This window comes from Apostichopus japonicus, chromosome 9 (genome assembly GCF_037975245.1).
Source record: "Apostichopus japonicus isolate 1M-3 chromosome 9, ASM3797524v1, whole genome shotgun sequence".
Taxonomy (NCBI): Eukaryota; Metazoa; Echinodermata; class Holothuroidea; order Aspidochirotida; family Stichopodidae; genus Apostichopus; species Apostichopus japonicus.
Window position 1 is genome coordinate 5399329 of NC_092569.1, and position 18477 is coordinate 5417805.

An 18477-nucleotide genomic window follows, 5' to 3' on the forward strand; every position below is an offset into this window, starting at 1 on the left:
CGGGGGAAATGTATTGCTCCCACGCCCTAAGCCCCATTATCGCCACGTGAATACGACCCACAGAATTAAAGTGTGAAAACAAAACTACTTAAGAAAGAAAATAAATACAAATTCTGCATGCACAACAAAGAAAGAGACCCTGGGAAAATGATCACTAACCCTGGATTCTCTTAATAAATCTTTTTAATCAATTTTGGTGTCTCCCTGAAAAACAGCGCATGAAGAAACAAGAAACAAGGGGGGAAATAGTGTTATTCTCGCATCTGATACCGGTATAAAGAGAATGCGCCACACGGTGCCATGCGGGTTGCGTGTCAAACTTTTTTTCCGTTAAAAAGTGATAATTTTTGGACTACTTAACAGATTAGGAATAATTCGTTATTAAATTTGTTAGTCGTGGATGACGTCGTTGGGTTTCTGCTTTTGTCACCTGACGTGGTGTTTCTCTTTCTTTTGGCGTGTTTTCATCTTCTCACCTGGACACATCGCTATGCGCAGCAGCCAAACGTGCCCGGCGCCATGCGGAGATCTGGCGTTACGACCGTGACTGAACCTCGGGTCGACCGCGTCAAAATTCCCTGGGTGTGTGTTCTATAAACTTTCATCCTCTTGGGGTGTGGAACTCATGTGAAGAAGATAAAAATCTCTCGTTTCTGGTCAAATTTAATCTGAAGATGGAAGAAAACAACATTCCTCTCATGCATGTGATGATGCTATAGCCTCGCCTATAGTTATATAGAGTTGATCGAGTATCAGGGTATATCAAGGCTTATTAAATGTGACTCACGTTGAACTTATATTTAAAACTCACACCTGTCCTGCCATTCGGCCCCATAATGTAGACCAATGTCATATTAGGTTAACCCATCACAAACAAAAACACCGGTTAACTTAACTCATGGTCAAAGCATGAATGATGCGAGTTACGGTACCGTAACGAAAACTGGTCGCACGGTTATTAGAAATTCTGTAAATATGAACGTGAATAATTCGTTGAGCCACCTACCTAGCTAATATTAAGGAATGGAACATATAGTTTATGGTCTACGCATTGTGCGCATTAGGGATAGTACGAAGAGGAACAAAGTGTGTGATTCACGCATTGTGGGCATTAGTAATAGTATCAAGAGAAACATTGTGTATGGTAAACACATTATAGCTATAAGTATATTATTAGTATGAAGAAAAGTATAATGTGCGGTCCACACACTGCCCTGTCGTTCTCATGGCCATTATAGCTTTGTATCTGAATAATAAATTTGTTCCAAATAACGTCACGCGATAAGGTTGATACCCCTGTGGTGAACGTGGTCGATAGGGATGGAACATTGGAACAGCTTAAAGCAGCTTTAAGCGTTGGACAGCTTTAAGCGTTATAACATTACAATGCTGTATTATCTGTCAATTGTTCTATTTTAAACGATGAGGAAGAAATGTTAAAAATTCTGACTTTCTTTGGTGTGATGTTTGGCAACTTTCTAGATGGTGAACGTTTATTTTGCGAAGATATCTAGATACACCACAATCGTCTTTTCCTCCGACGTGACGTTACAAGTTTCGTCCATGTAATCATTAACTGAATGTGTGCAGAACAAAGCTGGCGTGACACGTCGATTTCAGACAGAGAGACATACAGACGGTCTGACTAACTGACTGACAGCAAGACAAATTACGCTTTCAAAATGATATCACAACGAAGTATCATTTTGCTAAATTTAAGTAGGTCGTCATTCTTTTTGTTACCATTTCACTCGAGTGTCTTTCATAATATATAGTGTTGTTTATATATTAGTCGAATGGTAGCAATGTTGACCATTGACCACCTACCGACTCAGTGAGACCACAAGGTACATTAGGACAATTTACGAATTATATCAAGTGTGAAAGGGAACAAAACCCGAAAACTGACGGTATTTTACCCGGTGCGATTCCCAGCGCCCAGTAGCCGTTGTCTGACACTTAGCCGTCTCAGGTGGTACACGGTCTGCCTGCCGCGAACACTCTTCTGATTGGCTTATCAACCTCCCAGAAATGGATGTCCCGTCTTGGTGAATAGATTTGCGAATTATGTCAATTACAAGGGGACTATCTAAGTACCTGGTAACTGACCAGGGGTGTGTCTGCTATAGCTTTGCAACAAGTATATACAACGTCAAGGTTGCTGTGTTTTTGTTGTTGCCAACATCTGAACATAAGAGAGACAAATAAAGAAACATGAACAAAGCGGCATCAGACAGTTCGTAAAATTCTGCCACCTTTTGCTTGGAGGTCTGAAAGTAACATGAAAACAAATCGTCAAGTTATAGGGCTCATGTATCCGGATCGAATACGGATCACCGAGCTCAAATCTAACTTCTTAATCAGATCCCTCGAAAGTACCACAGCATTTTGTTCCCGGAGATAGAAATCAGAAAAAGACAGAGAGCTCACTAGTTCATTTCTACATTATATAACGTTTTACGCAATCGTACCAAACACATACTGATCGAACGCATCCTCGACCGACCCGGGTTCCTTATCTGGAGCTGCAAATTACAACCTAAATATTACAGGCAGTGAACCGAAACATGATGTTTGGTATTCCTACATAATGTCCGTCCGTTTTCGTCCGATCAAACTGCGCGAAACTTTACCAAAATGTTTATAATTCTACCTGCAAAAGAAAACTCATTTTAATCGAAAAAAGTATTTCATATTTTGAGATTTTTGTTTCATTCAAAAATTGCCCGCTTCCCTCTGTCTCTCTTTCCGGGGTCTTCGGTTGGACAACTTTAGGTGCATGCACCCTATAGGCGATCGGAATATAGACCGACGCAGATAGTCCAACCGGTTGTCTTGTGCGAAACGATCGTTATACTGGCTGGCTTTAGGTTAAAGTGGTTGAAATATACCAGAGCAAGGAGGATGCATCCGACACTAGCTCTGTGTGGATGGCAATCATCCTAAAGTTAAACGTATATATATAATAGAGAGTAATTTACATGTTTGTGTGTGTTTGGAAAAGGCATACAATCAGCTGAAGTTTGTGAGTAAACTCGTTTTCATCTGCTTAGTTAATGAATGTATCTGTCACACAATAAACGTACTGCATACATTCAAAACAAAACTTGTTTCCTTGTGAGAGGTACTCTGTACTTTTGTGGAATCGAAATAAAAGTTGAGTTTGCACACGTCACGCTGTATGCACACGACATATCCAGGCACCGTGCTTTAGGTGACCTATTGGTCAGGGTTGACCCTGCCAATCCTTGTTTTTGCGTTGTATGCAACGCTCCATGTTATAGAACCGAACGTTTACATGTCTGTTTTCCAAGAACATTGGGAGCCAAGCAAGCGTCAATAATTGTCCAAAAATAAGAAAATGTGTTTTAAATCTTTGTCCATTTCTTAAAAAGAAAAAAGGCTATCAAATGGCAATTTAAGCAAGCATTTCAGTTTAATATCTAACGTAACTGAGAGATTGATCTTTGTAACTTCATTATGCTAATTTTACAATGGAAGCAAGGCTCCACCCACATGTGTCGTGTCAGAGACCCGGGTACCCGTTTCCCCGAGGCAAGGGCAGTGCCCTACAGTGGATAAATGCATGAAACATGAAACGCGAAGTGAGGGGTCACGTGACACTGACGAGGTCATATATATGTTGCATATACAGCATGCAGGGATTTTGAAGAGAAGTCCTTCATCTAATCACAAAGTCCGTGTGCCCTTTCATTATAGGCCCTATGACAAAAGTCGAAAATGTGACAGGATCTTGGGGGCTTCTCTTGCAAAATCATATTTACAATTTCGTCCAATCAGAATTCAGTTAATTTTAATACCTGTATAGGTGGCGCTATAAATGCTGTGAATCCGGTCTTTTCGGCGTCATTGTTGAGTTGTACGTATTCCATTAAGGTTAAAATTGCACATCTAGGCTCATCGTCGGAGACGTTATACAAGTTCTCGAAAATACTTACCTTTCTTGGGCTAAGATGCACGCGAGAAGTTTTGTCTAAGGTGACACGTGATCGTCGATGGACCTAATTGTGAAGTTTACAAATAGGTCTATAGTTGTTCAAATTCAAAAGCCGATATTGGAATCAATCAAATTGAGCGCTTTCGCCGTATAACACCCGACTCATATATGTATTCCTCCACGAACGGACGCCCTCTTGATCTGAAACAGACTGGCAGAGGCTCAGAGCGGTTCATTTAATAACCAAATCCTAGTTTCTGAGCTGTTTTTATTTTTCATTCAGTTTGTTGTTTTGGTTGGTTTGTTCGTAAGTCACGTTTTGTGTCAGTATGTGTTTTCAGTTTTTCTTCGTAATTGCAGGCAAGTGAACAGTTGAATGATTGGTTCATAATCACTGGTAATCTAACTGTCGAATTAACCTTCACGTCACAAGAGTCACATGTACTCATCTATCAAGACACATGCCTATATGAGGCATTAAATTCGCACTTATCGAAATATAATGGTTGTAAGTTGTTGTCACTACTTGGTAATTCTTATTTCTATAGAGAATGTTGTACAAACGAGAAGGTGTGTTTCATAACGTTCGCACTAAACGTTGTCGTAGTGATGTCACTAGATCAAGTGCGCGAGAATATTTTGAAAATTTGGTAGTGAAACGTATAACCAGCTACTATAACGTACATTGTAATTTCCATCGGTAAATTAGACCCTGTTCTTTCTCTCTGTGTAAACATAGCCAAACAAATCAGTTTGCTTTTTGTTTTGTTATGCCAATAATGGTATTTACCATAACCTCCTACCGTTCCTTAATTTGCATACACCTGTACATATATTAACTTGCAATAGTTTTTTTTTCTTTGTCAAAGTACCTCGAAGTTCATCGTGTCGAAGTTTATTGTTTACTGTGTGTGTCCATTACACGTTAAATTACCCGGACAGCACCTTTACACTCACTTCTTTTATTGAATGTTGAAAGAATCGTGTCACGTTCCCCGTGATATCGCACCTCCCCCCTTAGACACCCCAACTGCTTTCACAGTAACCTGGTAATATTTTATCACTTTCAGATATCACTTTTGACATCAAGATGCTGTTATTTTCTCTAATTCAATTGGACACTCCCTGCGTCTAGGGTAGTCTAGGTTACGGCTCTTGCATACCTATGTCCGAAAAACACGAGATTTCCTATATATATACCACTGGCTAATTCACAGAATTGATTCTCTTTGACGGACTCAAGTAGACCAACCAATTATACTAATTTACACAGTTTGTGTCCCGTGAAATAAGAAACATATAAAATATAGATGTTAAGGCTAAAATTGACCCCTGTCAATACAATATAGCCTTCAATGAGTCTTCTTGAAGTTTCATGTCGAGTATGGGCAGGGGGGGGGGGGGGTAATGAAGGTCCGATAGATTAAAGGTGTGTGAGGCAACTGCGACTGTCACTATGGCAATTCCAACTGTCCGTCTTCTGTGTCTTCAGTGTTTGTGTGGACGTGACACACTAAAAAAGACACAAAACCAACCATTATCTTTGTCCAGGTTGGCTTATATGACAGAAATCGTTGCCAAGAACATTGAACAACTCCCTCAAACAATGAGAACAATTTGCGTGGTTTCATTAGGGAGATACCCTACTGTAAAGGCCATGTTTGTGAGCTATCATCATAAACATCTATGATATCATAGTGCCACTTGGCTTATATGAAACCTTTCATATTCTCTTTGTTGTTTAGGGATTTTGTTTTCATGTTTGGGGGTGGGAGGGGGTTGGGAGGGGGAGGGGTGTTTCCCATATTTTCAAGGCAGAATACAGTCTTGACGCACGAACCAATGTCATCATTAGGACATGTTTAAGAGTTTCAACATTGTTTTTTTTTAATTGCCATTTGCAAACACTCATAAAGAAAAAGCGTAACAAATTGAAGCGCTTGTGGTTCGATGATGTCATATATAGACTTGACCAAGTCGTCGGCCTTGTGTGTGAAGTAACGTTAATGGGACATCGCCCAAGTGGAAACAAATCTCATCTGCTTGTAAAACAGTGGCACATAATATCATTTATTTCTATAATATAGACCAATAATGATTTGTGTCTCCTTTAAAGGTCATCCGTATTGACCTCAAATATGCTAGAAAGTCAAAATAATGGTCACGCATGCTCCAACTTCAAGATCGTTTTTACTATTACCCTCGAACTATTTTTTTTTTCTTTCACAGAAACATTTCGTTTCAATCTAATTTTAACACTCCTCGATGTCTGGATAACACTGGTGGTTCAGAACCATCAGTGAAGTACTTTTAAAAACCGTTAGCAATCCCTTGAAAGCTAAAAATTTGTGGCCAAGATACTGATGACCGGGTTGTGTTATTCCTCAATATGTAACTTGAAAAGACACTATTTTGTTAGACTGGTGTACGTAATTGTAGTGCACAACAATAGGAGAAGTTAACTCAGCTATCATTGTCATAGTATGCGGTCGTGATGGACAATTTCTCCAAGGAAAAGTCCTTTTTTTTTGTCACATCAAAGCTATCACGGTTTTAGAGTCCGAAGACTTGAGCAAGTCTAAATATGACACTTTATGTCAAAGAGGTTTCGCAAACATAACCTAACACTTTATAAGTATACTAAATAAAAAAACGTATTATGTGCAACACTTGCTTAAGTGTTAAATGTCAACACTAATGTGTTAGTAGGATATAGAGTGTTTATACTGGTTTGGTTGGTTCTCTTTCAGTGACACAACAGAGACACAAATTCTTTAGAACAATTTTTCTCTGTGGACTGCAAAGATAGTTTTCGAACCCTGCATGTCAATGGGACACACGGTAATGTTTCTAATCCACATTAAGGCCTAATATATGTGCGAAAATGACTCATTAATTAAAGCGAAGGGACTACTAAGGGACCTAGCACACAGACAATTCGACACTTTCCTCAGATACAACAATGAACTCATTGCAGAAAAATAAGTTTTCTATGGCCCCATATAACAATAATAGAGAAAAACTGAGAAAATAGTTTTTTTCTATCGCCCCAAAGAGCAATAAATAAAGAAAAATAGGTTTTCTATGGCCCCAAAAAATTTGTTTAAATATGCATTAAAACCTGTGTCAATACCGATACTGTCAATATCGATACTGTATGATGAATATGTCTTATTGCATGGTGTTTGAATGCCATCCAAGGGTACTCCGCTGTTCGTATTATGTCAAAAAGATCATGATTTGGTAAGGTTATTAGAATTTATAAAACAATGGATTGATAATGGCATTAAGTCCTGTTCAGGGGAGCCGTGGTCATCATCGATTTAACATTAAAGGAGAATTCACGAGCTTTAGCATATTTAAAGCTGAATATCTTTAAACCGGATTAACGAAGAAACAATTGGTAGCGCTCACATTTTGAATTTTGCTTGGACAATGGCATATCGATAATAAAAATTCTACCTCAAGTCATCATAAGGGCAGACTGTTATCAAGGAGACTCCCACAAGCGGTACATCTCAGCCCCTCCCTCTCCCTCCCGACCCTGCCAATCTCCTTACAGCATTCCCCCAATGTAATTCCTCATCAAACTCATGTCCCTGGGCATGACAAATCTTCGCCTTATCCACCGTGATAACTCTCGACTATATAACCTCACATATTTTGACGTTCAAAGTTAAAATAGAATGAGTACTTAAACAGCGGTCAGGAACAACTATCTGTCTGTTTTTCGACTGATAACAAAGTTTGAGGAAAAGCTTTACACAGTAACAACCAACCAATTAATTAAATCAAAGATTGGTTACAGAGGGAGGCTTGATCGTAAATTTTCACGTTGAAGTGGTAAATATTTTTACAATCACTTGATTCAAGTTGACCAGAGTTGACTTGTAAATCACGACGTGAGTCGTAAATTTGACTAATTTGATTGTTTCCATGGGATGGTTTGTTAGTTAAAGCGATAAAAACTGATAAAATTTCAATTGTTGAGTTGATGAAGCTAACATTCGTTTTAATCATTCGATTGACTTAAAGCCTCGTAATGGGTTTGATTGACGCTAGATTCATAGCATGAAAGCCAATCGTTTAGGGATTTCCCACGTCCTGTACGCATGTAGTCCTGTAGGAAGGAAACCCTGTGAACATTTATATCCTGTAAACATGTAGCGATGTAAGCATATAGCCATGTGAACATGTATTTAGCCCTGTAAACATGTTGCTCTCTGAGTAAGCATGTAGCCCTGTAAATAACTCCTGTATGTAGTCATGTAAGCATGTAGCCCTGTAAACATGCGTCCTGTAAATATGTAGCACTCTAAGCAAGCATGTAGTCCTTTAAGCATATTACCCTGTAAACATGTAGCCATATGAGCATCTTACCCTGTACATGCATGTACTAATGTAAAATGGAGCTCTCTAAGCAAGCATGTAGTCCTGTTAACATGTATCCATGTAAGCATGTTACCCTGTAAAGATGTAGGCTAGTCCTGTAAACATGCGGTAGCCCTCTAAGCAAACATGTAGCCCTTTAAGTATATATTCATATAAACATGTAGCCCTGTAAACATGTAGCACTAAAGCATGTAGTCCTGTTAATAAGTCCTGTGTGTAGTCATGTAAGCATGTAGCCCTGTACACATGCGTCCTGTAAACATGTAGCCCGCTAAGCTAGCATATTACCCTGTAAACATGTAGCCATGGGCCTATATAAGCATGTTACCCTGTATAAGCATGTACTCCCTCCTGTAAAATGTAGCTCTCTAAGCAAGCATGTAGTCCTGTTAACACGTAGCCATGTAAGCATGTTACCCTGTAACGATGTAGCCCTGTAAACATGCATCCTGTAAACATGTACCTCTCTAAGCAAGCATGTAGCCCTTTAAGCATGTGGTAATGTTAACATGTAGCCATGTAAGCATGTTACCCTGTAATGATGTAGTCCTGTAAACATTGCGGTACCTCTCTAAGCAAGCATGTAGCCCTTTAAGCATATATCCATGTTAACATGTAGCCCTGTAAACATGTAGTCCAGTCAGTATGTACGGTAGTCCTGTCAGTATGAACGATAGTCCTTAGCATGTACAGCCATGTCAGCATGTAGCCCCGTGCATTGAAGTCACGAGGTTCTCTAACGCATACCGATACTGTATGATGAATATGTCTTATTGAATGGGTTTATTACATATAGACATGTAGGCTAGACTTTTGACGTTTAACTGTATTTATTTTTTCGTTCTTGTTATCATCTAATTATATGGAATGATGTGGGAACGGAGCCAAGACTTGGGCATTGATTTGGTGGTATTGGTGCATTATGTGTAACATAACGCCTGCAGTTATACACGCCATTATTGGTAGACCAAATATATCTAAAATATTATGGACCTCAATACGGGCATAAATTTGCGGCTGAACCTTATTTACTAAAAACTCTGAAAGCCAGTAAATCGTATCATAGCAAGGCACCTAATAATCGATAAATACAACAACAGCTACAACAACATTACCGTAAGTATGTCTGTCCGTAAGAGATGATGATTCATCTTGGAATCACAGAAACCGCTAAAGTAACATCTTCTGTTATTATTATTTTTTGGTGTTCCCCGCCCTTTTGCCACCACCCTACCCTATTCAATAACATTTCATGCTAATCCACATTGCAGCTCATCGCTTCGCTTCTGAAAACATGATCATTGCCAAGATCATGTCTCTCTTCATACCATCGAAATTCAGAACTCATGGATATTTAATAAAGCCTTAGCATGTCAGTCATAGTTCATCCCCTGCAGGGGTTTCTAATCCACCCCCAGGGATAATGTCTGTCTCCTGTTCGTTTCTACTTAATCATGAAATGTTACCTACAAATGTTTGGTTGTTAGTATTTACATATGAAATATTTGTGTATCGTTCGTTTTAGTGCTCCTTCCCAAATTATCTGATTGTGTCTATAAACAAATCGAAACTTGCGAAAATGTAATAACAAAATGAGCGTTTATGAAGTGTCAATGACGTGTTTTCGCAACTATGAGCATTTTAATTGGACTTAGTTTGCATTCTATCCAACTATTAAAACCAATATTTCCCGCAGAGGGAAGTTTAAACAACCGATTTGCGACCTGCAAACAGTTTCGTTTTTCAGGCCCATCGCAACTGATACCACTAAAACAGGCGGAGATACCAGGACACGGGGTCAGATTCGGTGACCTCTTGCAACGACAATCGCGTGCCAGGCGCACGAGAGGTAGTGCAATAATCCTCTCGCTAAGCCCCAGTACGGTATGTCGTGGGTACAAAAATTAGCCTGTGTCAAACACCACCATAAAAGGAGTTCATACCACAACAGGATCTTGCAGGAGGGTAAATTTTACAGGGGGTTTCTCCAAAGTTTTGCTTGTTTTACTTCAAACAGCAAAAATTGTAGAAACCAATTAAAGAAACCACGAATATTTGTTGTCCATTTTGTTTTCGAAAAATATTGAAAAACAAGATGTAACCTCTTTGCAACAAACTACAAATAACAAACACAATCGCCACCTCTGCAATGAAGGGAAGTAAGTTGAAGCCTTGGTGGGGGAAAAAGCAGCTTATTCTGTGGGCAAATGGTTATATCTGGATATATTGTAAATGATTAGTGTGTTGTCAGGGACCTGTTGTGGACTATGACAATGGACCATAAGTACAATCTATCAATGCGTAGCAGTTCCGCGAGAGTCTAGTTTGTGATTGCCGTGAGGCAGAATGATAGGAGTATAACAACATGAGTACCGTGGGTACAAGTAAACTTCCCCCTTAGTATGAGTACGAGTACAAGCCTCATAGTAAGTAATTTTGCATTAGTATCTAATGCCTCGCGTACGAGAACGAGTTAATGTATATGTTATACATATATATGGTATACGGGACTCGATACACGTCTGCTGTGAACACTGTGCTTATGGTCTTCAGTTTGAGATTAATTATCATGATGATGATGATGATCATTGATGGATGGATGAATTGACTTTTGCTTCCTCACTTACCTGCCTTAGCACAACATTAACACTCTCATCCTGCCGTATCTACAGTGAACTAACAACCTTGGCCCTTAATGACCCTAATTCTCACTCTACCACCCAAAGTGTCTAAAAATTGTCTAACCGATGACAGAGTAGTAAGCTTGCGTGGCGAGAAGGAGGGGGGGGGGCCTTTGGTACAGTCCCTGTGCCCGAGGTCAATTAGGTGGGGGTGAAAGAGAGGGACCTATGACATATTTTTCTCCGGTTTCCTACCTAGCTCCCGAAGCCACTGGTGCAGCAGTAAACAGTAAGAGAGGCTGGGGGAAATAAGTTGGTAGTCCCTAAGCCTTAGCTTCGCGGTCAATACAATATATGTAGAAATAGACTATCTGTTAAGAATGCACTGATTAACCAGATTAAAGGCATTGAAGACTCGCCCCAAACCGCGTAACTAGGTCAGATTACTGGCATTAGATATTTCTTTTTGCGCGAGTCTTCACACCCTTTAAGTGAAAACTAATTAAGAAAAAAACCCTGCTTCATTGATGAAATCAAGAGTGGGGTTACCACAACCTGAATACGTCCACCCCCCCCCCCATCCCGCACCCCATCTACCAAAACTGAGATCCACACAACAGGAGTTCGGGCACGAACCTTGACCTCACCCTTCCTTGCACCTCTCATTCCCCTTCCTCTCAAACAGTGGCAAGCCTAATTGGACCTATTTCTCGGAATTATTTCTGAAAAAACTTGTGAATTTGCTGATGTTTAAGATTCATCTGTTAACTTCTATTTAGATTTTTAACCTTTTAATGGCAAAGTACTAACCAAGTAGCAAAACCGTCTTTTCTTTTGTAAACAATATATCGGTGGACCGTGACTCATTTTACTTGATTACAAACAAAAAACCACACCAGCAGTAGGACGCACTCTGTCAAAAGCAGGAACTGTGTGTGGCGTGCTATCAAAATATTCATGAATGAGCGAACTTAACAACAATCGAAGCGCCTACACCCACCCCGCTTAGCCCATCAATGCTAACGTCAAAGTCCTCGTTTCACAGTGATAATCATCAGAGCTTGAGCTGTGCACCCCCTACCCCTCTGCACTTAACATCAAAAGTATAGTTATAAGCACAACCTTGCCTTCAGACTTTATTAATCTGTAGTATAAACATGCCTTAAAATGTACAATTTAATGTCTAATTTTTTCTCGTGGGTGGGGCAGGAGAGGGAGGACCCCAACACATCTACATTGGACGCACCCTCTCTTCTATAGAATCCTAGATCACCATCTAACCCCCTAACCCCCCCCCCACCACCACCCCATCCCATGCCTCCTGTGTGTACGTGGGAAATAATTGATCTAATTCAATTGCAATAATATTCAAATATTCACACATTTATTAGACAAATGACTTAACATTTATTGAGTAAATTAATCTCTCCTTTTTTTCTTTCAAAGGTCGCTGTAAAAATTATAGATCGTCGGAAGCTGAAAGAAGAATACATGCAAAAGAACTTATACCGCGAGGCTAAAGTAATGAGTAAATTACGTCATCCGAATATAGCGCGTCTTTATGAGACTATCAAGGTAAGCATATATATAATTCTAGCTATTACGATTATTGAGTCCACATAATTATGTTAAACGCATCCCTAGATATTATACTCACAAGACTAGAAATCACCTTCGCTTTGCATGTGGTTATTAATTTTAACAAATCTGCTAGTTTTTGCATCAAACAAAGATAAATCAACGATCATTGTTTGTGAATGCGATGCGATGCGATACTTGCATATCTCGTTACCCTGACACTCTTTTACCACACTGAAAATGGTTAAGTGAGAATGTTAAGAATTTGGACTTAAACTTCATTATTTAAAATGAGCTTTTCGGCCTTTTGGCTGAGATCATGTGTAATATCTGTTCCCCTTTGAGGGGAATGGTGATACACACCTGACGATGATCACACAGTCACAGTCTCGATACAAGGGGACTGAGGTTGAGAGCGGACCAGTTGTTTGGTTTTTCGTGCCCAGGTTCTTTCCTGCAGGGTGACTTTTCTTAAAAAGTATTTAATATGAGCCTTGATTAGTCAAACTGATCACATTATTATGAATTTTATTTATGGCACATCATCGACAAATTAACCAAAATTAACTCACAAAGCTGCTCTGAACTTAAAAATCCAGCTATTGAGTAAACAACTCGTTCTTTCATGAACTCCAGTGCGCATGTTCATAATTGACAACAACAACAAAAACTCGATTGTTCCTTTAATAAAAGCTTACTATATAAGAAGCTTTTCAAGTAACCTATTATCTAATTCATGACGTTTTACTAGAGGATATAAAAATGGAATTTAGACGCATTGTATTTTATAATCATACACGCTAAATGTTCTTGCCTAGTGTGGAATATGAATAAGGGGAGTGGAATACACTTTATAACAACAATAACTTACGTTCCAATTCTTATGCAAAGAAGATTAACACTAAGTCTATTGTTTTGTTTATTGACTTAGTTAATATATACTTGTTTCAAAACCAGTATGTTAATATAACTGGAATCCTTACAAAGTCGTCATAGTTTGTGGTGAGTGAGATATGGAAACAAAGTCACGCTATGCATAAAAAAATTAAAAAAAACAACTATGCATCTTATTTTAGCTATATGATGCGCTCATTGAACCCCGCCCCGTGCTCCTCCATTACTCCCTCCTCTCCTCCTCCCCAACTCCTCATATTCTCAGAGAAAAGTTCCTCGGGCTTTGAACTGAGTAAGGCTCTTGGGTACACTGCAATGCACAGTCCTGACCCTCTAGAGCCAATATAGGCTATGAATAACTTTATGACAACTTTTAATGGTTTGTTTGGGATACCCCGTCTAAAGCGTCTTAGTTCCACCAAACCCCATTCTCGCTAACAGACGACGACCAAACTTGACATCCACTTCCAAAGAACTTTGAAATTAATCCCAAAATGGTTTCTTTTCCGTTAGTAATCTTAACCTCTACCGGAACTTAGATCAAGATAATCTCGGGTGAACAGGCTTCCGGCATACCTATTGGGAGTCCCTGACTGATGACAAGGTTTAACCAGCACGTCAATCAGCCCGGGTACACCGGCAGGGAATGAAGCTCTAGTATATACCAGTGACTGTATACTGAGAATACAGCAAAGAAGGAAGTGATTATTTACATAGGAGGAAATAATAAATTTTGTAGTAAACAAGATTCAATTACAGAGACACAAAAATTGTGCGTGGACAATTTGACGGCAATTGGTAATTGGTCTTGAGTATTTCTTATGTCTTGGTTTTAATATTAAGACATTTGTTCTACCCTTATAGAGAGAGAGAGAGGAAATGGCCCGTCTCTTTCCTCTTGAATGTCCACTAATCAACATCCTTCCTGGTATAGCAAAACCACAAAAACACATCGCCACTATTTATGAGTTCCACGTTCCTCAACTCTACTCCCGCCCTGTCTAACATCCAAGTTCCCGTTCTCTTCATTCCTCCCTTGACACTTTCCACCATCGCTTATATTAAAAGACTCACCACCATGAAAACATCAGTGGCAAGAGTTACGTAATCGGACAAACTTGAGAGGTGACAGTTGAGATCATCCTGCGTAAATACATAGATGCACTCTATAGTACACCTTATCCTATACCCAATATTGTAACATGGTATACCACTGGCCCACATTGACTCATTTTATGGGTCCACGTCTATACTTACCCTTCCCCACCATTCTGAAGACCCATACATACCAGTTTCGTACGATGTTAGATCATTCTGTATCTATAATGGTATAGTATAATATGTATATGCTCATAGTCCCAATCATATATCTCGCTGGTATCGTATAATATGTATATGCCCATAGCCTCAATCATAGTATCTCGCTGGTATCGTTTAATTTGTATGTGCTCATAGTCACAATCATAGTATCTCGCTGGTATCGTATAATATGTATATGCTCATAGTCACAATCAGAGTATCTCGCTGGTATCGTATAATATGTATATGCTCATAGTCACAATCAGAGTATCTCGCTGGTATCGTATAATATGTATATGCCCATAGCCTCAATCATAGTATGTCGCTGGTATCGTTTAATTTGTATGTGCTCATAGTCACAATCATAGTATCTCGCTGGTATCGTATAATATGTATATGCTCATAGTCACAATCAGAGTATCTCGCTAGTATCGTATAATATGTATATGCTCATAGTCACAATCAGAGTATCTCGCTGGTATCGTATAATATGTATATGCCCATAGCCTCAATCATAGTATGTCGCTGGTATCGTTTAATTTGTATGTGCTCATAGTCACAATCATAGTATCTCGCTGGTATCGTATAATATGTATATGCTCATAGTCACAATCAGAGTATCTCGCTAGTATCGTATAATATGTATATGCTCATAGTCACAATCAGAGTATCTCGCTGGTATCGTATAATATGTATATGCCCATAGCCTCAATCATAGTATGTCGCTGGTATCGTTTAATTTGTATGTGCTCATAGTCACAATCATAGTATCTCGCTGGTATCGTATAATATGTATATGCCCATAGCCTCAATCATAGTATCTCGCTGGTATCGTTTAATTTGTATGTGCTCATAGTCACAATCATAGTATCTCGCTGGTATCGTATAATATGTATATGCTCATAGTCACAATCAGAGTATCTCGCTGGTATCGTATAATATGTATATGCCCATAGCCCCAATTATAGTATCTCCCTGGTATCGTAAAATATATGTATTGTTCATAGCCCCAGTCATAGTATCTCGCTGGTAGCGTATAATATGTATATGCCCATAGCCTCAATCATAGTATGTCGCTGGTATCGTTTAATTTGTATGTGCTCATAGTCACAATCATAGTATCTCGCTGGTATCGTATAATATGTATATGCTCATAGTCACAATCAGAGTATCTCGCTGGTATCGTATAATATGTATATGCCCATAGCCCCAATCATAGTATGTCGCTGGTATCGTTTAATTTGTATGTGCTCATAGTCACAATCATAGTATCTCGCTGGTATCGTATAATATGTATATGCTCATAGTCACAATCATAGTATCTCGCTGGTATCGTTTAATATGTATATGCTCATAGTCACAATCAGAGTATCTCGCTGGTATCGTATAATATGTATGTGCTCATAGTACCAATCATAGTATCTCGCTGGTATCGTATAATATGTGTATGCCCATAGCCCCAATTATAGTATCTCCCTGGTATCGTAAAATATATGTATTGTTCATAGCCCCAGTCATAGTATCTCGCTGGTAGCGTATAATATGTATATGCCCATAGCCTCAATCATAGTATGTCGCTGGTATCGTTTAATTTGTATGTGCTCATAGTCACAATCATAGTATCTCGCTGGTATCGTATAATATGTATATGCTCATAGTCACAATCAGAGTATCTCGCTGGTATCGTATAATATGTATATGCCCATAGCCTCAATCATAGTATGTCGCTGGTATCGTTTAATTTGTATGTGCTCATAGTCACAATCATAGTATCTCGCTGGTATCGTATAATATGTATATGCTCATAGTCACAATCATAGTATCTCGCTGGTATCGTTTAATATGTATATGCTCATAGTCACAATCAGAGTATCTCGCTGGTATCGTATAATATGTATGTGCTCATAGTACCAATCATAGTATCTCGATGGTATCGTATAATATGTGTATGCCCATAGCCCCAATTATAGTATCTCCCTGGTATCGTAAAATATATGTATTGTTCATAGCCCCAGTCATAGTATCTCGCTGGTAGCGTATAATATGTGTATGCCCATAGCCCCAATCATAGTATCTCCCTGGTATCGTAAAATATATGTATTGTTCATAGCCCCAATCATAGTATCTCGCTGGTAGCGTATAATATGTATATGATCATAGTCCCAATCATAGTATCTCGCTGTTATCGTATAATATGTATATGCTCATAGTCACAATCAGAGTATCTCGCTGGTATCGTATAATATGTATATGCTCATAGTCACAATCAGAGTATCTCGCTGGTATCGTATAATATGTATATGCCCATAGCCTCAATCATAGTATGTCGCTGGTATCGTTTAATTTGTATATGCTCATAGTCACAATCAGAGTATCTCGCTAGTATCGTATAATATGTATGTGCTCATAGTCACAATCAGAGTATCTCGCTGGTATCGTATAATATGTATGTGCTCATAGTACCAATCATAGTATCTCGCTGGTATCGTTTAATTTGTATATGCTCATAGTCACAATCAGAGTATCTCGCTGGTATCGTATAATATGTATATGCCCATAGCCTCAATCATAGTATGTCGCTGGTATCGTTTAATTTGTATGTGCTCATAGTCACAATCATAGTATCTCGCTGGTATCGTATAATATGTATATGCTCATAGTCACAATCATAGTATCTCGCTGGTATCGTTTAATATGTATATGCTCATAGTCACAATCAGAGTATCTCGCTGGTATCGTATAATATGTATGTGCTCATAGTACCAATCATAGTATCTCGCTGGTATCGTATAATATGTGTATGCCCATAGCCCCAATTATAGTATCTCCCTGGTATCGTAAAATATATGTATTGTTCATAGCCCCAGTCATAGTATCTCGCTGGTAGCGTATAATATGTGTATGCCCATAGCCCCAATCATAGTATCTCCCTGGTATCGTAAAATATATGTATTGTTCATAGCCCCAATCATAGTATCTCGCTGGTAGCGTATAATATGTATATGATCATAGTCCCAATCATAGTATCTCGCTGTTATCGTATAATATGTATATGGTCATAGTCCCAATCATAGTGAACTGATTTTGAAAATGACGTCACTTCGCCAACCGGTGTTCGTTTGGTGGATCTTGTTCACTCACCCAATTGGGACAATATTTTGTTTCATACTGTACTTTAGTGTCCTGCTTCAATGCACTCACATTGACAGTTTGTACAGTATGCATATCCTCTTTCTATCATCAAAAGGGTAGGAACTATTTGTACTGTCAGTACGAGTGCTTTGAAACATGATGCTATAGGATGAACCTATCGAGTGGTAATTAGCATATGTAAATTGTCCCAACTGGCCGTGTTCAATTTACTTAGTCAAACCAACTAGTAAATTGATATCGTCCTATATTAAAGTTATACATCTTTGATTACCAAACAGTGCACTGAGTTTACAAACAGACAAACAAACAAACTTACAGTACCTTTAAGTGGGCTTGTCTCAGGCAGTGGAGACAATACGTTGCTTTAAACGAACAAAAATTACCTTCACGGTAATTTATTTCGTTGTGACTATAATAAAAGCATGAAACCAAAAGAGAATTGATTCGTGAGAGTGAAAATTACTACCGACAGGGTTCATCGGTGGTAGCGACCACACCCTTTTGTTGTCGACTGGGACAAGGTGTTGCACCACACCCTGTAACGTAGTCTTCCCAGAGGTCTTAAAATTTGATTACTTCATG

At 38.9% G+C, this 18477-nt stretch overlaps 1 protein-coding gene across 3 annotated transcripts in view; it reads left to right on the forward strand.

Moving 5' to 3' along the window:
* Nucleotides 1-18477, forward strand: part of LOC139974572 (uncharacterized) — a 124539-nt gene that overhangs the window by 64661 nt on the left and 41401 nt on the right. For all 3 annotated transcript variants that reach the window (XM_071981819.1, XM_071981817.1, XM_071981818.1), the window contains exon 2: nucleotides 12418-12546. In XM_071981819.1, the coding sequence (XP_071837920.1) occupies nucleotides 12418-12546 (129 nt within the window). The remainder of the gene's footprint in view (nucleotides 1-12417; nucleotides 12547-18477) is intronic.